Raw genomic sequence first — 24,127 nt, 5'->3', positions numbered from 1 at the left:
ATTTGATTTGAGTTATTTTTTTCTCTGCAAAGTGAAATAATGAATTCTAAATATTTTCATCTTTACTACATAGACATAAATATTTAGAATTAATTATTCTACTTTGCAGAAAAAAAATGTATTTTTTTATTTTTTTATATTTATTTAATATTTACATCTATGTAGTAAAGATAAAAATATTTAGATTTTTTAAATTCTTAAAATGAATTATTTCAATTTGCAGAAAAAAACGGAAATGTATTTGTTATGTTTTATATTTATTTAATATTTATGTCTATGTGGTCAAGATAAAACAATATTTGGAATATTTAGAATTAATTATTTTACTTTGCCGAAAAAAAGATTTTTTAATTTAATTTAATGTTTTCATTTTTATTTAATATTTACGTCTATGTAGTTCAGATAGAAATATGTAGAATATTTGGATTTTTTAATATTTAGAATTAATTACTTTACTCTGCAGAAAAAACGAAAATATATATTTTTTATTATTTATATTTATTTAATATTTACATCGATGTAGTTCAGATGAAAATATTTATTTAGATTTTTTTAATATTTAGAATTAATTATTTTACCTTGCAGAAAACGGAAATGTATTGATTTTATTTTTGTATATTTATTTAATATTTACATCTATGTAGTAAAAATATATAGAATATTTCGATTTTTTAAATATTGAGAGTTAATTATTTTACTTTGCAGGAAAAAAAAACTGAAATGTATTTAATATTTGCATATTTATTTAATATTTATATATATTTTTTATATATTTTATAATATGTATTTAGTTGTTGTTAAAAGCCTGACTGAGCTCTCACGTCAGCTGACGAAGATGACAATAACATTGTCACGTCACCACCCCGGAAGTGAACTTTTGTTGTTGATGCGGAAGCAGAGAGAGGCGAGACTTTAAAGATGTTATGCGACTGAAGTTTTGATATAATGAAACTTAAGTAGCTGGAAACAAGTTAAACAAATAAGATAATTCTCGAGTCAACAGTTGAATCTAAAGTTTGAGCCAGACATTAACCTCTAGATGGCTGGAGGTAACTTACAGGTGAGTGACACACTTCTATTCAGCTAGTTTACCTGACAAGGTGTGACATCACAAGAGACTTCTAACAATTCACTTTTTAATGAACTAAATGTCTAAAAAACATTGAAATATTATATAAAACTAAAGATATGTTGAATCATAACTGACTATATATTATATATATACTGTATTGTAGTTCCATACTTTACCTGTATGGAGGTAAACACATACAAACTTACTTCATACCTTTACTCAAGTACTATACTTAACTACAATTTTGAGGTACTTGTACTTTACTTGCATAACACTATTTCCATTTGATGCTTCTTAATACTTCTACATCTATTACATCTCAGAAGTAAATAAGCTATTGTTATTTTTACTCCACTACATTTATTTGACAACATTAGTTGCTAGTTTGTTTGCAGGTTTAGATTATTAATACAAAATAATAATACTCAACTCATACATTAGGATGTACTATTATAGATTAAACTACCCAGCAGTATATGAAGTTTTTTAAATTATGATATTTGTATTAAATTAAATTATTAAATTAAATTAAAATAAATTAGATTAAATATTCCAGGCAATATTTTTTGGTTTCTTGTTAATTTACTCCCTTATTGTAATTTATTTACAATATTTTTATGTGCATTCTTTTGGGAAAAATTGTTAATGAGGACCAAAATAAATTACTACTGTACAAGTACAAAGATTTGAACATAAAGATGAACTAACTCTGTACCAAGGTTTAGAAGTAATAATATTAATGTCTTTTTTCACTTTTTTTTTTATAATTTAGGAATACTTTATGAGAGCTACAAGTTGACAACAACATTTGGGTTGCCAGGTTGTGAAAAAGATACTAAACATATATAAAGAAGTTCAGGTTCCATTATCACGTTTCTGATGACATTTTCCCTTTAAACTTAAAATATAGTTTCATTTCAATAACTTGAGGCCTAAAGAGGTCAAATTAAAGGGACTATTTGTAACTTTAAGAAATGCTTCTTAACAGCGACACCTGTGGCCGTGAAATCAACGAAAGTCAGCGTCGGGCTCGCGCTTGCTCGCTCTCAATATACCTGAACGAGCGTCGCTCAAAACAGTGAGGCGACACAAGTCAGCTAAAAGCACAATATCACTCTATATTTCAGCTGCTTGGCAGTAATGTTAGCTGACCAGACCAAGGTCTCTCCATGAACATGATTTAGATCTGATCCTAGTGTTGGCTTTTCCTGCCTAAGTGCAGGCTGAAGCAGCGGGGCTCTGCAGCATGTCTCCCTGCTCTCTCCGCCCGCAGCCGGAGAGAGCAGAGGAGACACCGGCACCCGGTCGGTAACGAGAGGGTAACGTAACTCTCTGAAGAGCTCTGTCACTTCACAAGACACGGGAAAGCTCTGTTGGTCTGGAGGAACTGCAGCATTTATTTCTGCACAAACGTCCCCTGTGCATTCACTAGATATTCTCAGAGCTAAACTAACTCTTCTGCAGTGTGGAGTGAGCGCGCGTTCACGTCTAGAGGTGGAGCGAGACAGCGAGGATGCGCGCGCATTCTGAGTGAAGGAGAGCAGGCAGCGGACACGAGGCTGCAGCCTTTAAAGGGACTATTTGTAACTTTTTAAGCGTATAAATGTAGCGGGTCGCCACACATGCGCGTTCGCATATGCACGCTCGCGTGTGGCCGCTGCCTCTCCAACTCTGCCTGCCTGCCTTCGCTCAGAGAGCGCGCGCGTTCTCAGCTCGCTCCACCTCTAGACGTGAATGCGCGCTCACTCCACACTGCAGAAGAGTTAGTTTAGCTCTGAGAATATCTAGTGAATGTACAGTGGACGTTTGTGCAGAAAAAAAATGCTGCAGCTCCTCCAGACCAACAGAGGTTTCCTGTGTCTTGTGAAGTGACGGAGCTCCTCAGCTAGTAACGTTATCGTCTCGTTACCGACCGGGTGCCGGTGTCTCCCTGCTCTCTCCGGCTGCGGGCGGAGAGAGCAGGGAGACACGCTGCAGAGCCCCGCTGCATCAGCCTGCGCTGAGGCAGTAAAAGCCAACACTAAGATCAGATCTGAATCATGTTCATGGAGAGACCTTCGTCTGGTCAGCTAACATTACTGCCAAGCAGCTGAAATATAGAGTGATATTGTGGTTTTAGCTGACGTGTGTCGCCTCACTGTTTTGAGCGATGCTCGTTCAGGTATATTTAGAGCGAGCAAGCGCGAGCCCGATGCTGACTTTCGTTGATTTCACGGCCACAGGTGTCGCTGTTAAGAAGCATTTCTGAAAGTTACAAATAGTCCCTTTAACCAATTTTCCACTAAAAAGGATTTTTTTTTTTGCAACCTGGCAAAGTTGCATGTGCAAATTAATTATTTACCATTAATAAAACACATTCATTATATTATTTTTCCTGTTGTCTGTCTGTTCTCAGAAAGCTATAGATCTCGCCAGCAAAGCTGCAGAGGAGGACAAAGCCAAAAACTACGAAGAGGCCCTCCGATGCTACCAGAATGCAGTGCAATACTTCCTTCATGTCATCAAGTGTGAGCAGCCTATCCGTGTTTGTATGTTTTCAACCATTATCTTCTGTTCAACTCATTGCGGTGATCTGATCTACTGCCTGTGTTACAGACGAGACTCAGGGTGACCGAGCGGCGCAGAGCATCAGAGCCAAGTGTGTGGACTACCTGGACCGAGCCGAGCAGCTGAAGGAATATCTGAAGAAGAAGGAGAAGAATCCTTCGGCCAAACCTGTCAAAGAGTCTGATGACAAAGGGTGAGTCATCATCTCCCGGTGTTTGTTACTGTGGTGACTTTCTTTAGTACTTGTTTAAATTCAGGCTCATTTTCTACAGTATACCTCTATTATTATAGGGAAAATAGAGACGAAGTTCTGGGGCAGTTAAATGCAAAAATGCACCAAATGAACACCTATAATTAGTACCCGGTTACAGAGTCTTTTTCAGGGCCCTTCCTAAGAATTTGCAATTTCATATCAGTTTCAGTAAAATCAAGTGTTACTGCATACCCCTAAAAGATACCAATCATTGTTCACTGTCAATAAATCACGATGTGGACTGTTGTTATTTAATTTCAGGGATGAAAGTGGTGATGGGGACGACGCAGAGAAAAAGAAGTTCCAAAATCAACTCTCAGGTGAATGGCGCTGTCGCTGCATTGAATGAACATCGAAGCAGATGCAGCAGTTGAATATGATGTACTAAACATAATGAATGCTTTATCAAACCCATCTCTCTCTCTTAAAGGTGCCATCGTCATAGAAAAGCCAAACATTAAGTGGGACGATGTAGCCGGACTTGAGGGGGCCAAAGAAGCCTTAAAAGAAGCCGTGATCCTGCCCATCAAATTCCCTCATCTGTTCGTCGGTACAGAAAACAAGAGACAACGACGTTAAACCTCCTGATAATGAGTAGTGTTTAATAATACGGTATCTGTTTGTGAAGGGAAGAGAACTCCTTGGAGGGGGATCCTCCTGTTTGGCCCTCCAGGAACGGGGAAATCCTACCTGGCCAAGGCGGTGGCCACGGAGGCCAACAACTCCACCTTCTTCTCCGTCTCCTCCTCCGACCTCGTGTCCAAGTGGTTGGGAGAAAGTGAAAAGTGAGGCCCGGGTTTCTTTTACAAGATGATAAAACTGAGAATAAGATAAACTGATGATATGAACATCGACTGTTTCGCTCTCTCTAGGTTGGTGAAGAACCTGTTCTCTTTAGCCCGAGAACACAAGCCGTCGATCATTTTCATCGATGAGGTCGACTCTCTCTGCGGCTCCAGGAGCGAGAACGAGAGCGAAGCAGCGCGCAGAATTAAGACAGAGTTCCTCGTCCAGATGCAAGGTGAGTGAGAAGAAATGACCTGAAAAACTAATAGCAGTACTTTGTTTATGAAGTGTAAGAAATTTCCTCCTCCTCCTCTCAGGTGTTGGAAATGATAACGAGGGGATCCTGGTCCTGGGAGCCACCAACATACCGTGGACACTGGACTCTGCAATCAGGAGGAGGTTAGTTTCCTACGTTGTCTTTGAAAACTACAAGGAGAGCATCCTTTTTAAACGTAATCTCAAATGACAGCTCTTTATTATTATTCCTAAAGGGAAAGTGTGTAGGATTTGGCAGCATCTAGTGGTGTAGTTGCACCCAACTGAGTACCTCTCCGCTCACTCCTCCCTTTCCAAGACCCCCTTTCCGTTCGCCTCCCTCAGCATACTTGCCAACCTTGAGCGCTTAAAAAAAGGGAGGATTTCAAATCCAAAGCGGGGGGTTTGGGGGTCCTTCAGAGACTTTGTTTCCTGCATTCAGGTGACTTTTAAAGAATGAAAATAACAAAATAATAAGTACACTGCAACAGCATTTCTATGTTAAACTTTTAATTTTACCTTTAACTCCCAGGAAAGAAAACTGAATAATTCTCCCCTCTGGTGTGAACTTGGCGTGTGAATCTCTGGCATAAACTAATATTCATCAGTTTTTATAATTTTTTTGCCACTGCTTGAGTATTTCTTTCAGTTAGTTCTCTCCATTTCTCTCTCCATCCCTCACTCCTTTCAGACACAACGCGACAACGGCACCACTGCGCTCTGAAACACATTATTTCCAATGAAGCTACCAGCAGAGTTGTGATGTACTGTAAATCAAACTCCGGCAAATTAATTGATGATCCAGTTTTATCACCAGAAATAAAACAATATTTAAGTACTGTTGCACTCAGGATGTCTCTTAGTAGTTGCTTCCAGGTCACATGTTGACATATGTGACCTGGAAGCAACTATTGTTCAACGGTCAACCTGCTGATCTCAGTAAAAGTCTAGAAGCTTGCCGACATACAATTGACCAACAGTGTAAACAAAAATACTTAGTTTGAGAAATCTAGTCGTGTTTCTGTCTGCTGCATAATACTAAAGGTTTTCTGGAGAAACTGGGTTTGAAAGAAAGCCACTATGTTTGTACTTCGAGAGTGCAGCCTTTGATAGTGTTGATGACATCCTTCTTATTGATTAGGGGGGAAAAAAGAGTCAACCTCTCAAACTAGTTTTATTCATGTCTGTCAGGTTGCATCTTTTTTTTATTTCAGTCAAAAACTTCTTATTAGACAAAATGAACATTGCAGCTGGAGCGCCACAACGCACCACACAACAACTCTACCATCTTTTCTGTAGTTGAAACATCAGGTCACTTATCCCTCTGTTCTCAGAGAGGTTTTCGGCTTCAAGAGAAAATTGAAGGGATAAAACAATCAGGATTTAAGAACTTAAATGATTCATAATGTCTTGAATCTTTTGTTTCTCTCAGGTTTGAAAAGCGGATCTACATTCCTCTGCCAGACGGGCACGCACGCTCCTTCATGTTCAAACTGCATCTGGGCTCCACCCCCAGCAAACTGACGGAGGCCGACTTCGCCACTCTGGGCAAAAAGTCACAGGGCTACTCCGGAGCGGACATCAGTGTTATCGTTAGAGACGCCCTCATGCAGCCCGTCAGGAAGGTTCAGTCAACCACTCACTTCAAAAAGGTAAAAACAACAGCAACAGTTCACACACACAAGAAAAAAAAACTGCTCAACTATTTCATTGCAAATCCACAAAATTATTATTATCAAAATTATTTAAAATAAGCAGAAGACAACCATTCATTACTTTTTCCTACTGAAAAAATGAAAATGTATGTAATTGTCATTAATTATTGACTGCATGAGCTGTGCCAGAACAGCGTTTTTGAATAGATGTGGTTATATATCGCTATAAAACCTAATAGAAACTCAAGTTTTTCTTTTTTGCCAACCAGATATAATTAATTAAATGGTAACAAGAAAGTTCACCAATTGGGAGACACTAAATAGACATTATTGATCCAAGAAATAGTTAAAATAGTTACTCATTCTCACCTTAAACGTGCCTGTTCAGCTGAATTAATCTGTCAAACTGAACTCAGAATGAACTACTTAGTATCTAATGTTTATTCTACTTCTTCCTTCCACACATAAAACACACACTAATTAAGGTTCGCGGGTCATTATGGAACAATCCCGACGTTGTGGTGGATGACCTCCTGACTCCGTGTTCGCCGGGTGATCCCGACGCCATAGAGATGACGTGGATGGACGTCCCTGGAGAGAAACTTCTAGAGCCAGTCGTGTCCATGGTAAGAAAAGACTTTCGCCAGGAAGGAAAATATGTGCATGTTATCATGTTATGTCGATCAGTGTTACTGACAAACACAGAGGAGTGCAGTGATCGGCTTTATTGTGACCTCTGTGATGTTTCCCGTGCAGGCTGACATGCTGAGGTCGCTGGCAACCACCAAGCCGACAGTGAATGAGGAGGACTTGGAGAAGCTGAAGAAGTTTACAGCGGATTTTGGTCAAGAGGGCTAATAACACTCCTCATACTCCTTTAATAAGACTGTAACTAACAATTATTTTCACGGTCAATTATGCTTGTGATTAATCGATTAATCTTTAGTGTCAAAGAGTGAAAAATAGTGGAAAGTGTCCATCAACAAGTAACTGGAACACAGACTTCTTAAGTTTCGTGTTCTGATTAATGGTATTTCTTAACGATGGGAAGCAATAGAAAAGCAAGCTGATATAAAAGTGATAGTTTGGATGTTTTAATATGGGGTTGAATGGGGTACTTCTCCATAGTCAGTGTATTACCTACAGTAGATGGAGAAACAAACAGGAGTACCAGCACGGGAGCATAAGCAATGTACTGCTGTGGACGGAGACAGCAGCTAAACACTTTTAAGACACCTAAAAAAAATCATCAGTTTTAGTGTACGCTATATTTAGAATATTTTCACCACTTTACCTTGTGGTCAGACAGACGTTTCTGATGGCGAACGTCATCTATGCTCTCTTCAAAGCCACCAGACTCCGTTGTCAAAAACAGTAATTTTACCTCGCAGAACACAGGAGTTGCTGGTCTACCGCTGCCTTGATGGGTTAGTTTGTTTGTGTTTTTGTTAGGGGTGTAACGATACATTGATCTGGATATATATATATATATATATATATATCGATTCAATGATCAACGATCCAATATCATCGATGTAAAGTGAAAACATTAATACATATCATCTTTAAGATGCGTTCCTTTCTCATTCCTACAGAGCCCAGTGATAAAATTGTCAAATCATATTTTAGTATGCTTTTTATGAATTGATATAAATGTAACTGATTGTGTTAAATGGGAATATGATATCGTCTCATATCGATCGCAGGTCCCTGAATTGAATCAAATCAAAATTGTGGCAGACTTTGTGATATCAGTAAATAACGTATTGTTGTGCAAAGAATCATTATATTGTATTGTGATGAAACTTGTGATTAACACCCATAGTTATTGTGTGACTTTGGTGTTTTAAAGGGTTAGACTGGATTACCCAAAGTCACAAACTAACCGATCGAGGCAGTGGTAGACCAGCAACTCCTCTGTGTTCTACGAGGTAAAATTACTGTTTTTGTCAATGGAGTCTGGTGGCTTTGAAGAGAGCATAGATAACAGCTTCAATTCCTGGTCGGAAACGTCTGTCTGACGTCAAGGTAAAGTGGTGAAAATATTCTAAATATTGCGTACACTTAAACTGATTTTGATTTTTTTAGGTGTCTAAAATCCATTTAACTGCTGCCCCCGTCCACAGCAGTACATTACTTTGCTCCCGTGCTGGTACTCCTGTCCGTTTCTCCAAACTCCATCTACTGTAGGTAATACACTGACTATGGAGAAGTACCTCATACAACCCCACTGAGAAACACCTGAACTATCCCTTTAATGTTTTATTGAAGATAAAGTCGCTGTTTTTACTGAAGAATTGACCAAAATGATTAATCGATGATCAAAATCTTAATTGATGACTTTTTTACTGATCAACTAATCAATTAATCGACTGTTTCAGCACTATTTATCACTAATTTATCAATCTACTGATGCTCGTGTTTACATACATATTTCTTTTACTTGCTGGTTTTATTTTGCATGTCTCAAACCAAAGTGATAATAATCTTTAAAGTTTGTTTTAAAGACCACCATTACTGTTCTAAAATATGTGGGTAAATGCACATTTTCAATACTACATACCTCTTAATATCGTCTAAAGGGGATTATGTTGCACAATAACAGAATCAGTTTCAGGGTTGGCTTTTATAAGTGGGTCTTTATACTGTAAAATTTAGGAATACTAACTCTCTTTTAAACATATAAATAACCTTTGACTTGTTATTTTTATTTCTCTATATACAAAGTTGTCAATACCAGCTAAAAAGGGGGTTTCTGTTGAGTTATTAAACTTTACAGGAAACTTTAAATATTGTGCAATAATGCTTTTTAAAGCATTTCTAAATTCGGTCTATGCATCTAGTTTTAACTTTAATACTTCCGTAGTCGATTACTGTTTGTTCTGAATTACTCAGTTGGTTTGAAATATTTCTTTTGGGGGTTTAGAGGTTTCTTACTGTTACATTTGCACTATTTGTTGTATCCTCCACGACATGTTCTGTGAACGAAAGTCTCAGGGTTAAATAAACAAAACAAAACAACAGGAGTCATTATTAACTTTGTGAATATATATATTTAATTGTTAAAATACATCTCTTAGTTAATTATTATATATTTGTACTCTAAATGCAGGGTCGATCATAATTTAATTAGTACATTTGATAGGAGAAATATCAACAGGTTAATTTCTTTAAACTACCTAAGACCTGTAGAAAAATGACATCAATGTTACGCTGCTTGCACAAGCTGATAATTTAGCTAAAATTACATAATTTTAGTCTGACATATCTCTTGGTCAGTTAAGTGTTCATTAATAAAGATATGCTGTAGTATTTGAAGAGCAGATACATTTTCTATTGAGCAGAAGTTGCTATTTCAAAGTGAATAAATGCAGTCTTAAATAACATTTGGAGTGAAAAATAAAAGTCCAGGCCAATTAAAAATGTAACTAAATCTCAAGAGACTTCTGTGCGTACCGCACCGAGCCTACTGAAATGAAAACCAAAATATCAATTCAAACATATTTCAAATGAAAAGTATGGTTCAACAGCTGCCAATGAACGAAAACGACCATAAATAACGCATCATGCACGTATAAGAGTTGGAGGAGTGACGTCCCTTTTCACTTCAAAGCACATCGTGTAAATGTCAGCGTTTCCTCAAACATGAGACTTATTTGTGGTGGTGACGACATCAGACATCCATCACAACCAGATTTGGGAAACCTCAAAACGCTACAACTTTTTATTATTATTGCTTTGTGTGTCATCTCAGCCTGACTCCACCACAAATAACCCGAGAGCCGAAGAAACACTGCAACCAAAACCAGACGAGTAGTACGTGTAAAACAAAGTAAAGGTACAGTACACAGAGGTGAACACAAAACCTGTAAAAAACAAAACACTTGATGGCTATGAAGGTAATTCAGCAAATATATAAAAGGACAAATGTGCTCCATGAAACAGAAACAAAGGACCTGAAATATACAGTACATAAAAGGAGTAGTGTCTTTGCTGTCGTTTAAATAACTTAAAGAAGGAGAGATGCACCGATTGATCAGTCTCGTATATCTATATATGGGGGGGGGGGGGGGACATCGATACAGTACAGTGAGGCGATATTTGGTGTGGCGTTACTGTATCGATACACGGGACATCAGGTATTGATCATTTATTATATAAACTATTAACCTCTTAACAATCCAACGGTTGCTATTTAGTCTTTCAGAGGTTGTAGTTCAGTCTTAAAGCTAGAAAACCTGAGGAATCCATCAGTACCAACCATGTTATGTTAGCTTGTCGGGAAGAACGCTAAATAACGCTCCAAAGTTATGCTAAATTTTTGGCGAGGAAAAACTGGCATGGCCATTTTCAAAAGGGGTCCCTTGACCTCTGACCTCAAGATATGTGAATGAAAACCTGATAAAAGATAATAAATCTCAATATACAGTAATTTGACCTGGTAGAACACAGAGGAGTTGCTGGTCTACCGCTGCATCGATCAGTTAGTTTGTGTTATTGTGTGACTTTGGTGAATCCAATCTAACCCTTTAAAACAACAAAGTCACACAATAACACAAACAAACTAACCAATCGAGACAGCAGTAGACCAGCAACTCCTCTGTGTTCTACCAGGTAAAATGACTGTTTTTGTCAATGGAGTCTGGTGGCTTTGAAGAGAGCATAGATAACGGCTTCAGTTCCCCGACAGAAAGGGCTGTCTGACAGCAAAGTGGTGAAAATATTCTAAATATAGCGTACGCTTAAACTGATACTGATCCGTTTAGGTGTCTTAAATACATAAATAAAAAACACTTTTGTTCTGAGAAAGAAAGAAAATTGCAATCGGTGCATCTCTATTGACTCAGTGAGTGAGTAATTGTTGTATTTTTTGGTTAAGAACATTCATATTCAGACAACACAAAGGGGGTGGCAAACTGCCACACAGGGCGATATGAGAAAGTGCTAACAGTATTTACTGTGTATATATATATATACTGTATATATAGAACACATAGGGAGTAAATCACTGCCCATCACAATCATGCTTCATAGATGGAAGTAGCCCAACAGACATATTTTACTCCGACTCCTGTGATGGCACAGAGAAGAGGCCAAATGCTGCTAATACGGGGAGGGAGGGGGGTTTGCTACTAGATGGACATTAATAAAGACACTAGAAGACGGAGAAGAGAGAGCCGAGTGCCAGACCAGTTGCTGCTCCGGCGAGCATTCCCAACGCCACGTCTCCTCCGTCTTCACGCTGGCGTTCCTGAATAACAACGTGGTTCACTCCGGGAGCGGGGTACCCACCTAGAACAAAAACATGATGTCTCATTTAAGTTTGCAATTATGGAATTTTAAGCTTGTGTTGAGAAATGTGCAGTTATTTACCTTGGTACTGGTAAGGATAGGCTACAGCGTAGGGCTGCCCGTCAGCAGTGTATACGATCTGTGTAGCCTGTGGTGGAAATCCAACATAGTCTCCATACGGGCCCGGGGCATAACCCTGCTGAAAAATAACAGAAAACAAGACCATGAAGACACTATTGATCCTCTGTGGGATGCTATGCATCCCACAGCAAGCCATTCACGTTCAATAGCAAGCCATTCACATTACTAAAGAGTCATTTGACTCAGTTAGGGCTGCAGCTAACGATTATTTTCATCATCGATTAATCTGTCCATTATTTTCTCGATTAATTGATTAGTTGTTTGGTCTTTAAAATGTCGATCAGTGTTTCCCAAAGCCCAAGATGACATCAGAGAATCAGAAAATGTTACTTTTTTTCTTAAAAAGTTTTACTAAAATTGATTATCAAAATAGTTGGTGATTAATTTAATAGTTGACAACTAAATAAATGAATCGTTGCAGCCCTAGATTCAGTGATAATTTCACAAATACTGTTTAGTGGAGCATTTAAACACTTCCATTACTCCACTGGTAGATAGCAGTAGACTCCAACTTTATTTGTTGTTATGTCGGGCTGCAACTAATGATTATTTGTATTATCGATTAATCTGTTGACTGTTGAATTTTCTCAATTAATCGATTAGTTGTTTGGTCTACAAAATGTCAATCAGTGTTTCCCTAATGCCCAAGATGACGTCCTGAAATGTCTTGTTTTGTCCACAACTCAAAGTTATTCAGTTTACTGTCAGTGAGGAGTAAAGAAACCAGAAAATATTCACATTTAAGAAGCTGGAATCAGAATTTTTACTCTTTTTTTCTTAAAAATGTACTCAATGTAAACCAATTATCAAAATAATTGGTGATTAATTTAATAGTTGACAACTAATCGTTTAATCGTTGCAGCTCTAGATTCAGTGTTAATATCACAAATACTGCTTTGTGGAGCTTTTAAACACTTCCATTACTCCACCAGTAGATGACAGTAGACTCCAACTTTATTTGTTGTCATGTTGGAGTCTTTTGTTTTGGTTTTTGTCAGCTTGGTTTTCCCTTAAGAAGGATCACGTCAAACCAAGCCAAATTGTGCAGTAGAACATATACTGCAATTATATATGACACGTGGTGCAAATTATAAATACAGCATAATAATAAAGTACTATTATTTACAGTTTTTATGCCTTTAACAATGCTTGTCCTTAGATGTAAACAAGACTCATAGTTATAGAAACAAATTGTTACTTGGTAACAATCCTATTCGGAGATTTACAGAACTGAGTTTGATAAGTTTATTGAGGAAAAAAATGCACAGGTGCATTGCCAGTAGCTTTAAAGTAAAAAGTGTGTTGAACTAAACTTTTTAAATTTTTCTGTCACATGTATAGTAGTTATGCCTTTTACCTGAGGTGGAGGAGCATATTCTGAGTACGGGGGAGGAGCAGACGCCATCACTTCCTGTGCAAAGCCGATCTGAGGTGTAGCAACCACCTAAAAGTAAAAATTAATACAGCACCAATGAGGCCACCTCACCTGAAAGCTGACAACCAACAAAACTGAGCTACATGACGTTTGGACGAATGGACATAGAAGAGAATGACAGAGACAGTTCCTTCTACTGCACTGAGGTTATCATCATAGAGGTATAATATGAGAGTTGTTTCACACAGCCAGTTTCATGTTCTAAGACTGTATTAGACTGTTTACGTCGCAGCTTATTTATTTAATAAGACAGATAAAGATAGACAGGCTGGTTTTACAACAACTCCCTGTTCTTATTTTGGTTAACAAATCAAAGCTCAAGTGATCTAAGATGTAGCAGAAACTCACCGCATTAATTCTGGCATCCTGAAGAGCCATGGTCCATGCCCTGCAACACAAAGTGGAAACCACAGACATAAAAATAGTGTTTATTCTGAAAATAGAACTGAAGCATTCAACTTTAACAACACAGAAACAAAAATAGAGTGACCAAAATAATGCATCAAATTGATAAAATGCCTCAGCACGTATGTGTTGTCTTACAGAGCGTCATCTGCACTATCGGCACACAGGCTGATAACCCGTCCATCTCTGCACACTATCTGGAGCAACGCATCACGCATCTTCCCCTCCGGTGGGTTCAGATCTGAGAAGCAACACAGCAGGAAAAATAGAGAGGTGATGCATTTAAAAAATATGAACACAAGTTGGTTAATAATCTTAAGTGTGAGACGTCCTCATGCAGCAGATGACAAGTAGTACCTTGACATGCAGCAGAGTTGCGGATGTTAATGCAGTCGACCCTCATGTGGATGTCGTCCTCCATGTCGCGTCGTTGTTGATCATTATAGAACATAAGTCGTCCGTCAGACCACAAGTCAAACCAGTTTCTTTTCCACCGACGCAGTATGGTACCTTTTAATGAAAATATGATGTAAGAATCTTTTTACACAGCATATCAAATGTCACAGCGTCTTTAAACAGCATTTAATAAGTATTGCCTAATATGGTCAACTGTTAGGGTTATGTCTGGCTACTCACTTTGTCGATGGAGCCAACCACTCTTCACCATAGCCATCTTAGAGGCGACACCTAAAACAATAAAATATATGTATACACATAAATCAGCATCTGTCACACAAAATATGACACAAAATAAGGGCTTCTCCCTCTCCATTATCTCTCTCTGTCGGAAAGATTATATACCTCGCCATATTGTTGTTATATATTATACTATACCATATGATACCATAGTGTATTTGATATTCTATTCAATTATGTTATGTTGCTGCACTAAACTACATATTATATTACATTATATCTTACACTATGTTATACTATATGTTATATTGCTGTACTTAGGGCTGTACAATATTAGATATTTCACTACACGATTAACGTGACCAAAAGAATTCACAATAACGATATTATTGCGATATAAAATATAGAAAATTTGAAACAAATAATAATAATAATAATAATAATGCTATCAGTCAAATTAATCTTTAACTTTGTTTAATGCGCATTTTGTCTCTTTTTTTCAAATGAATTACACTCAAAATACGAGTGTAGGGAGGTAGAGAGAGAGTCTGTAACTATAACTGTACATATAAAATTATTTAAGAGGTGCTGGATTATTTACATGATATTATCATATGTATATTATTAACATGATAAACATTTAATTTTTAAATATCACGGTTATCGTCAATACCGGTATATCATGACAACCCTAGTTATACTTTACTTTATACCATATAGTATGTTATATTCTACTGTATTGCAACACTACTACACCTTGTACTATGTCTCATATCCCACACTATATCATAATGTACCATATTATATCGTATTATACAGATAAACACTGAGTACCATTACTTAATCATATATCATATATTAGCCTGGTGTACACTGTTTACATTGACTTGTTGCTGCTATTAATAACACCATTGTCACTTTACCTTGTCTCTAAATATTCTTCTATTTTTATTATATTCTTATTTTAGTTTATGTACCTCCTATTATTTATTAATTGTTGTACTTATCTAGATGTATTTCATCTCATCTTGTTTGATGACTGGGTGTGGTAAACAAACCTCGTGACTGATAGCACTATCAGCAGAAGTCCAAACTCAAATCATATTTTCAGAACTAAACAGAAAAGCTATAAATAAGTGAGTACAGTGGAGATGACTGAGTTTACTGATTAAAGTTTCAGATATAAAGCTTAATAAATCAATACTGTAACTTAATATGAGCTCATGAACAGAAACGTTTGACACCATGTGGTAATTAAGGTGAAGTACAACATTAGCAGAGGCTAATGTGACAAAATTGTCAGTTTCAGGGCAGCTATTCCTGTTTAAACAGTCAATTAGTGTTTCATATATTAGTATAATATAATGTTAGTGGTTCAATATACAGTGTTTGGTTCTCTTGGCACCTTTAGTTAGCTATAACGGTACCAGATGATGGCTTCAAGTAACAACAGGCCAGATGTGAACAGCTCATCCTCATTTCTTATTAATACAAGTTTGACTAGAGATGATAAATGTTCATTAAGTGATCATGTAACATGAAGTATAATAATAACAACACACTTTAACTGATGTGTTTATCTCAGCTGTGTGTTTTTAGCTAGTTAGTTAGCAGCTTTAATGTTGTTTGTAGCTGTTAGTTCGTTAGCTAGTAGTTAACAGTGTTCACAGTAAGTTGAAACACCTTATAACCGAGAATAAAAGTACATTAATTAGAGTATAATTTGGTTACTTACTTGATTATTTGTGTGTTTTTATGAAGATATGAAGGATTTCGTGATGAGACAGCAAACACGGAAGTGAGATGTACAACAACAACAACAAAAATGAGGATGTGTTACTCGGAGTCAAAAAAGCGTGACCGATGCTTCACCGAGTAGAGCTGGACACTGGACACACACAGCCGTTATTTTTGCTCTGCGATTGTTGCTCTTTTAGCGCCACCCGCGTGGTGAATCTTCGCATGAGTTTACAATCTTTGGCGTTTGTTTTGGATGGCGTCACATATCATCTGACAGCGTTTGAAGTAGTGATGGGAATTCCGGCTCTTTTTAGTGAGCCAGATCATTTGGCTCAGCTCACCAAGAAGAGCCGGCTCTTTCGGCTCCCAAACGGTTCTTCATTTTTACCACTTCTGCATTTTATAATTCAGCCAAATTTAGCGCTGTTTTGATTTTTGATTAGTATGTTTGCGCATATATCACTTAAATTATTCAATATAATTATACTAAACCTTATCATTTCCAGAATACCATAATTTTACATGCTGCTTCGTTTCCGACTGTCACTCATCTTGTCTGCTATTTGCGCACCGCACTCGTCTCTCTTTCTCTCCTCCTCTTCCTCCTGTTCTGTACTTGTAGACCGTCAGCGCGCCGCGCACACCCGTCCCTCCCTGCTTGACGGTATTATCCTTGTCTGTCATCACCTGATTGGTCACACGGACGTCATTAACACAACGTTCAGACACATGGTACGTGTCCACAGGTGCGTTTTTTATCGCTAGGGTACGCGACGCTCCCAGCATTGGACGCTTGGTGGGCTGTCACTAGACACAAGGCACTAGGCTCCTGATTGGACGAACGTGTTCCCTCCGTGGGCTGCTGTTCCCAACTTTCAAACCGGAAACAGTATAGAGGCTCGTTCGAAAACTTTCTTCTCTTATTTCACGAAAATAGTTCACCGCATTGTGTTTCTGAAAACAGAAATAAGTAATGCAGTTGCTAAATCTGTCTTTATTTTGGATCGACAACGTTTATTTTAAAAGCTTCTCGGGAGTTTCGAGAGGCGGGGAGTCGCGTCAGACGCCAGTGATTTGCATAAAGTTAGTCTAGCCCTCAACTTTATGCAAATAAGGAGCAGGCGTTCATTACATAGGCAATGAATGGGAAGCGTGGAAAGGATGGAGCCTGTGGACACGTACTATCACAGTCAGTGCATGGAGTGCCCGTGGCGCGGAGAAAATCATCCTATCATTCTGCCTTGAATTAATAAAAAAAAAAAAGTCTCTCAGACGGGTGCCGGCTCTTTGAACCGGCTCGTTCGGGACCGACACATCACTAGTTGGAAAGTGCTGGCAAACGCAGCAACACCGGGGGGGGCGGTGGTAGGTGGGGAGTTAGGAGACTTGTGCACAAATAACCGTTGGAGATGCCGCTATCCGCTGCGCATGCGGGACACAAACTCACACAAGCATAAAAAGTTATATCCTGTAACCGAGTGTGCACAGGAGGGAAACTGGTAGAGTCGTTTCATTACCCGCCCGGTGAAACCCATCAAGTGGAGCCACTGCCCGCCGGGCGACCCTGGTGTTAGAAAACAAGCCCATCAAACTCTCCGAACAGTTTGAGAGCTAACGAAGAAGAAGCTAAAGAAGCTAACCTGACATGGCGACGGCTATTTACCTGGAACATTACCTGGACAGTGAGTACTCAGGGCTATACAGCACTGCTGTTAACATGTTAAACATCTTACGGGTGTTTGAGGATTAGTTTTACTGTGTTGAATACTTTATTTAGCTTGGCAGAGAGCAGCACGGCGCGTTAGCAACATGCTAGCTGTCACTAGCTAGCTAACTAGCTAACTGATTAGCATCTCTGTTGGTGGTGTAAAGTTGAGGAAAGCTCTCCATAATATGGTGTTAAACTCACTCAATATTAGCTGGACACATGTCAAATGTTAGAGTTAAGCGTTTCTGGTTGTGTCAGATGAGCTAACTGTGTGACCTAGAAACTATCAGTGGTTTTATCAGGTTGTTAGAGATGTTGTTGTCTCACTCAGTGTTATAAAACGTCTTAATTGTGTCCGTTTTGGGTCAACATGTGTGTTTGTTGAATGGTAGACACCATGCATCTGCAACCTGTTGATAACCGCGTTGTTTCCAGTAAAGCTTTTACGCGCCGGAGCTGGGCGGGGTGTCAGATGTGCGTCACATAAAGTAACGTTACTGTTGTTTCTGAATGCTTGAAGCACCGTCTCTGAAACCATAAACACCTGTAGTCAATGCATTCACCATGTGGGTCAAACTGAATGTACTTTATCTGCTTTACACTCAGTTTTTGCAAAACTGTAAACAACACAACTCATTGCTTTACACTCAGTTTGCAATTCAGGTAGGTAGATGGTTAGTAACTTTATTGATCCTAAGGGAAATTCAAGTTTCCAGCATCACAGTTCTAAGTGTAAAACATGTTAGTAAAAAGGCAGTAAAAAAGGTAGTAGTACAAAAAAATATACCAGATATAAAAATACAAGGAGATGAAGAAAACTGTTAAAACTGAATATTGTGCAGGGTAACAGCTGTGATACATGACTATTAAAAAAAGTGAATATAGTGCAGAAGAGACTGTTAAAAATGAGTATTGTGCAGGGTAACTCCAGTAGCTTAGTCTATGACAGAGCACTGTGTGCATTATCTGTCCTGCAGACCATCCTCCTTTGATTATTGCAGGTTTAACATTACAAAAATCTGTCGGGCCATAGTCCAGACACTCATGGACATTAGTTGAATTTTACCTGGAATGACGGTACATCGATTAAGTGGATATATAAGTGAAGTGTTCATGAAATGTCTCTCTCTTGGTCTTTTTCATCCTAATGTCTATTTCCTCTCTAGGTATTGAAAACCTACCATGTGAGCTGCAGAGAAACTTCACTTTAATGCGGGACCTGGACAACAGGACTGAAGGTGATCATTTAATCTCATAAAAATTGTTATCATCAAAATTCTGTATGGATTTAAAGCCCCTACTACACACATGGTCTCCCTGCACAGAAGTTAGAATAGGTCTAATCAGGCAAAATAAATTGTCAGGTCAGTGTGGGTGTGCACAGACTGAGCTTGATTGGCATCATCTTGACTTGCACTTTTATAGGCCTGCCACAATAATTATTATATCGCCTTATTGTTCAACATATGGACATTATGATGTCAGCATAAACGGCAGGGTTTTCCCTACCATTATAAGACTTGGACATTGTTCATTTTTGTTAACAGAACCTGAATGTCCATTTTATTTATTGTTTTGTTTGTGTGGTTTTATTTTATGTTTTATTTATTTAGGATATTTTAATATTTTTCACATTCTAATTCTACTCTGAATATCTTTAAGAATTAAACATTCATTCCTATTTGAGAGGGAGCACTTGCATTTTTATGCTATTATATTATCATTATATCGGTGGCATAAAATTATCTTAAAATTACAATAATATTGTTTATCACAATTATTTCTTCCAACAAATTTAGTTATTGTGACAGGCCTACGCTTTTATGATTTTTACAAGTTTATGTAGTTTTGGTGACTTCATGTTATGCCATGGTGGCAGGTGACCTGACATTTTTACCTGCCACAGCCAACATTTACCCGTATTTGGCAGGTGACATGCTAATTTGATTCCCTGGGTGTAACTAATAGCATTACCAATGGCTTAGCTCATTTAAATGTTTCAATAAACAAGGCCAGTTTAGGTGAGCCTTGGAACTGGTTCACCTAAATTGTTATTAATTACTCTTGTGCAGTTCCTGCTTTGTCAAAATGTCTGCTGTGGAAGAATATTTTTCAGCTACAATAACTGAAAATATGTGAGTAGGCGTGCAGCAGGGCCTCTAAGTGTAGCATTCTTTGTGTTGTACCATTTTAACCCAATTTAGATAATCAGGCTTACAAGTATTGTGCCAATCGATACTGTTTTTTCCAGCACTGTAATAATCATGTTGTTGTGCAGAAAAGAAAGGAGAGATCGACAAACTGGCTGAAGAGTACATTGCGAAGGTGAAGAACCTTGCCTCAGAACAGAGAGTGGAACACCTGCAGAAGATCCAACATGCCTACAGCAAGTGCAAAGAGTTCAGCGATGACAAAGTCCAGCTCGCAATGCAGACATACGAAATGGTCAGTTTCCTGTCACTGTAATTTAGATGCACTAATATACAGATTTTATAATGTTAACATGTTGAAAGTAAGCGTGAAAGGCATAGTTTGGATGTTTTGAAGTGGGGTTGTATGAGGTACTTCTCCATAGACAGTGTATTACTATTATTACACTGACTATGGAGAAATACCTCATACAACCCCACTTCAAAACAATCCGAACTATCCCTTTAAGTCACACTTTATTGTACAAAATTATTTTCGTTAAGTATATTCCTAATTTGCAAATGAAACCATGCACATGATCAGGTTCTAATCTACGTTATATCCTTTTACTGCAGGTGGACAAACACATCCGTAGACTGGATGCAGATCTGGCGCGGTTTGAGAACGAGCTAAAGGAGAAACTGGAAATGAGCGGCTACGAAAGTACAGACGGAAGAGCACCGAAGAGTAAGTTGGTTACCTGAAAGGCTTTCGTCATAAGACAAAACAGATTTATTGACATTTTATAAATGTAAATATTTCCCACAGAGGCTGAATCCCGGGGGCTGAGAGAAAAGCGTACACCCAGAGGAAGAGCAAAGAAAGGTTCTGATGAAGAGTCGCCCAAAAAGAAAAAGATAAAGAACAGGTATGTTTGGGCTGGTGGCTCAGTCAGGCACTACACATTTTAATCAGACCTGAAAATACTTTATTATTCTTACCAGTGTTAATTTAGATTACTAATGAATCATTAATTTGTCCCCTTTAATCATGTTTAATTCTAACCATGCTCTATATATTATGTTGGACTTGTAGCCCAGAGTTGAGTGATGCTCTCCTGCCGATGCAACCATCAGACGTTTTGGACATGCCAGTCGATCCCAACGAGCCTACGTACTGCCTGTGCCATCAGGTGTCATATGGAGAGATGATTGGATGTGATAACCCAGATGTAGGCTTCTTTCTTACTAAAATTATATTTGACAAGTTTCTTTACTTCACTGTTTCGGTGAGAGATTCTTAATACTGACATTGTTTTTCATCCCTTAGTGTCCGATTGAGTGGTTTCACTTTGCTTGTGTTGATCTCGCCTCAAAACCCAAAGGAAAATGGTAAGAAGTTTGAATTAGTTCAATGCATGGCAACCTAGAGTTGTTTATGAAAAAGATGATATTTGATTGTCTTCCGTGCTTTAACATATTTTTCCCTCCTAAATCTTTCAGGTTTTGTCCGAGGTGCAACCAAGACAAGAAGAAGAAATGAGGTTTCTCACTTTCAGATATACCTAAAGGGTAGCTTAGGTATTTTTCAACCTGGATTCTATTTTCCCATGTTTTTGTGTCTAAGTCACTAATGGGGACAAACGTTTTTGAAATTGGTCCAGTATTGAGGGAGAACACTGCAGACAGTAGCCGTGAAACAAGCTGCAATGTAATCCGTAAATGTATGTATGTACGGTGTTGTCAGAGTTTGTTGTGTTGGAGTACAGAAAGCGTAGATTTTCAATGTCATGGATGAATATTTAGATGATTTCAATAATGTGGATGAGGCCTAAACCGCTCACAAGATTTCAGAACGAGCGAGACTTGGTTTGACACAATAACAAACAGACCAGATCAAGGGAAAAGTATCTCCACAGTGATGTGTCAGCACTAAAGAAAGGTCTGGCTCCACACGTTATCATTCTGCTACAGGGCTTGTTTGTATTTCTTTAAACCAATCAAACTTATCTTTGGCGTTGCTAAGCACAGGATGCAGCGGCGGTGCCCTTCAAAATAGATAGCGGAAGGGGAGGAAAACACTGGCAAGCTAAGGGACCGTTCACATGCCGCGTATAAAACAAGTGGAAAAACAAGTGGAAAAGCCACTTTTATCCAAGCTGCTTCGGGAGGTTGCGTTACTGCCGTCACTGCCTGCCGTTACTAAGCAACCAAAACCTGCATGCTGCAATGACAATGATGCATTTGCAGTAATTTAGCAGTAAAAGCCTCACTGACTAAACTAAACAAAGTCAAAACAATCCAGCACCGTCAATCCCTCAAGTAGCTTTACACTCTATTTCTCTGTCAGTCTGGCTGACCTTTCAACCACATGTGACGTTCTGGCACAGAAAAGGTGATGCATGTAAAGTAGTTAGTGGGACTAAGCATAAAGCTCTGGGTGGCGGCTGTGATTGGTTGTTCCTTGTCACATGACACGCAGCATTCCAAAAGTTAAACTTTATTTCATCTCGGGGCGTGTACGGCCCCTTATACCCACAGTCCACATCCGGTTAACCAGACTAAGCAAAAGGTAAGAAAATGGTTTTATTTCTCTGTAAGGTCCTTTCCATAAGGTTGTCAGACACTTATAATAACAATCTGAGCCTGTCAGTGGCAAAAACAACAAACACTTGTTAGTGGACGTACATTGACAGTGAGGAGTTGTCCCGAAGGATTACATTACAGCCCGTTTAGCGGCTGCAGCTCTATCGTTCAATACTGACCAATTTATACACAAAAACATGGGAAAATAGAGTCCAGGTTGAAAAACGCCAAAGTTACCCTTGAGCTAATAATGTATGTATTTTTGGTGTAGTTTAATAGTGTAATATATATATATATTTCAAATCCTATAACTCTCCATGGACTTGGTGGGTCATACAGCTTTTTCTAAAGGCCTAATCCGGAGTATAGCTACACCGTTATCTCTCCTAACAATCAGAAAGTCCTTCCTATAAGTCATATATTGTATATATATATATATTATCATTACTAACATACTCAGAAATCTTGGATTGTGGCTTTAGCATACTTGAAATATGAATTTTATAAAGAACTATTTTTTAAAACGAATCAACAGCCTGCTGAGAATTTACGATTTTAAAAACCTTTAAATCTTTACCAAATGTCGGTGGTGAAAGGAATTATGTGTCAGATATTCAGTTACTACCTCCTGAGGGAATACATCAGCACTGCATAATGACTGCAATTGATACAAGTGTAAGAAAATATGTTTTGATTATCTTAAACCAAACAAGCAAAGCAATGTAAGTTCATTTCTTTATTGAATATCAAAGAACCTGCGACATGTTTGAATGTATTGTGGTACTAACGGTCAGTCAGTCAGTGTCTCATGTCAACTGAATGAGGTATTTAAGCACTTTGGATGAAATTGTCCCCTGAAGAGGTTTGATACTGCAGGCTTGGTTTTATGATAATCTCATTTAAAACTTTGCCATCATTTCAAACCATATGAAAATGCAGTATATATACATATAGATATGTTTTGTATGATATGAAACAATATTTTGTGGACAGTTTTTTTTTTTTTTCCCAAAGATATATATGTTGTATTGCTTACTTATTGGTGTGCACTCAAATTTTATTTAATAGGATTTTAGCGTCTTCTTTCATATTCAGCTGTGAATATCACTCACTTTTAGGTGTAAGCCACAAATAAACGAGCCAAAGTCTTTGTATTTTGTTAAAATTCAGTATTTTATAACAAATAAATATTCACTATTATTCATGCATTTTTTCATTCATTGCAGTTTGTAATGGAGCGTGTGATGCAAGTTTAAAATGACCTTTTACACTTAGTGGTAACTAGTGCTGTCTTTTATTGAGTTGTGTCTAGAAGGTAACCCCTAAACTGCAAAAACTCTCGCGAGACTCATCGCCCAACGACCTATCCTAACCGAAACCATTCAAGGTCAATGCCTAAACTTTTTCGCAATTTGTGCTTTTTAGTTTCTGCCTATTATTTTCTCGATTAATCTATTAATTGTTTGGTCTATAAAGTGTCAGAAAAT

General features: G+C 38.0%; 3 protein-coding genes across 6 annotated transcripts; 2 read left to right on the top strand and 1 right to left on the bottom strand.

Moving 5' to 3' along the window:
- Positions 1 to 859: 859 nt before the first annotated feature.
- Positions 860 to 9,589, top strand: LOC141768099 (vacuolar protein sorting-associated protein 4B-like). Its single transcript, XM_074636041.1, has 11 exons — positions 860 to 1,060; positions 3,468 to 3,579; positions 3,668 to 3,812; positions 4,134 to 4,192; positions 4,303 to 4,422; positions 4,501 to 4,657; positions 4,745 to 4,893; positions 4,976 to 5,057; positions 6,346 to 6,565; positions 7,054 to 7,194; positions 7,325 to 9,589. The coding sequence occupies exons 1-11, from the start codon at positions 1,040 to 1,042 to the stop codon at positions 7,424 to 7,426; spliced, it is 1,308 nt and encodes a 435-aa protein (XP_074492142.1). The 5' UTR covers positions 860 to 1,039; the 3' UTR covers positions 7,427 to 9,589.
- A 12-nt stretch (positions 9,590 to 9,601) lies between these two features.
- On the bottom strand, positions 9,602 to 16,444 carry plekhb2 (pleckstrin homology domain containing, family B (evectins) member 2). 4 transcript variants are annotated; one of them, XM_074636049.1, is made up of 8 exons: positions 16,318 to 16,444; positions 14,478 to 14,528; positions 14,199 to 14,351; positions 13,980 to 14,082; positions 13,785 to 13,824; positions 13,359 to 13,445; positions 11,942 to 12,059; positions 9,602 to 11,860 (listed from the first exon to the last, which is right to left on the bottom strand). In XM_074636049.1, exons 2-8 carry the CDS (start codon positions 14,512 to 14,514, stop codon positions 11,724 to 11,726), a joined length of 675 nt encoding a protein of 224 aa, XP_074492150.1. In that variant the 5' UTR covers positions 14,515 to 14,528; positions 16,318 to 16,444; the 3' UTR covers positions 9,602 to 11,723. The 4 variants fall into 4 exon arrangements, with proteins under 4 accessions (XP_074492150.1, XP_074492152.1, XP_074492151.1 ...); XM_074636051.1 differs by having other exon boundaries at positions 11,942 to 12,056; positions 16,318 to 16,442; XM_074636050.1 differs by having other exon boundaries at positions 11,942 to 12,056; positions 16,213 to 16,424.
- A 1,111-nt stretch (positions 16,445 to 17,555) lies between these two features.
- On the top strand, positions 17,556 to 23,840 carry ing5a (inhibitor of growth family, member 5a). The gene is made up of 8 exons (XM_074636046.1): positions 17,556 to 17,899; positions 19,092 to 19,163; positions 20,204 to 20,370; positions 20,691 to 20,802; positions 20,884 to 20,983; positions 21,151 to 21,286; positions 21,385 to 21,446; positions 21,558 to 23,840. Exons 1-8 carry the CDS (start codon positions 17,863 to 17,865, stop codon positions 21,595 to 21,597), a joined length of 726 nt encoding a protein of 241 aa, XP_074492147.1. The 5' UTR covers positions 17,556 to 17,862; the 3' UTR covers positions 21,598 to 23,840.
- Positions 23,841 to 24,127: the final 287 nt, after the last annotated feature.

Source organism: Sebastes fasciatus, chromosome 5 (assembly GCF_043250625.1).
Source record: "Sebastes fasciatus isolate fSebFas1 chromosome 5, fSebFas1.pri, whole genome shotgun sequence".
In the NCBI taxonomy this organism is placed as follows: Eukaryota; Metazoa; Chordata; class Actinopteri; order Perciformes; family Sebastidae; genus Sebastes; species Sebastes fasciatus.
This window is presented reverse-complemented; position numbering and strand designations above follow the sequence as displayed.

Bases quoted from the DNA above. Each gene is read 5' to 3' on its own strand.
- plekhb2 (XM_074636049.1), bottom strand. From the start codon at position 14,514: ATGGCTATGGTGAAGAGTGGTTGGCTCCATCGACAAA. The intron at 14,352-14,477 runs GTGAGTAGCCAG...TTTCATTAAAAG, and splicing joins TGGTTGGCTCCATCGACAAA to GTACCATACTGCGTCGGTGG. The intron at 13,825-13,979 runs GTAAGACAACAC...TTTGTGTTGCAG, and splicing joins GATAGTGCAGATGACGCTCT to GGCATGGACCATGGCTCTTC.
- ing5a (XM_074636046.1), top strand. From the start codon at position 17,863: ATGGCGACGGCTATTTACCTGGAACATTACCTGGACA. The intron at 20,803-20,883 runs GTAAGTTGGTTA...TATTTCCCACAG, and splicing joins AGACGGAAGAGCACCGAAGA to AGGCTGAATCCCGGGGGCTG. The intron at 21,287-21,384 runs GTAGGCTTCTTT...TTCATCCCTTAG, and splicing joins TTGGATGTGATAACCCAGAT to TGTCCGATTGAGTGGTTTCA.
- LOC141768099 (XM_074636041.1), top strand. From the start codon at position 1,040: ATGGCTGGAGGTAACTTACAG. The intron at 1,061-3,467 runs GTGAGTGACACA...GTCTGTTCTCAG, and splicing joins TGGCTGGAGGTAACTTACAG to AAAGCTATAGATCTCGCCAG. The intron at 5,058-6,345 runs GTTAGTTTCCTA...TGTTTCTCTCAG, and splicing joins GACTCTGCAATCAGGAGGAG to GTTTGAAAAGCGGATCTACA.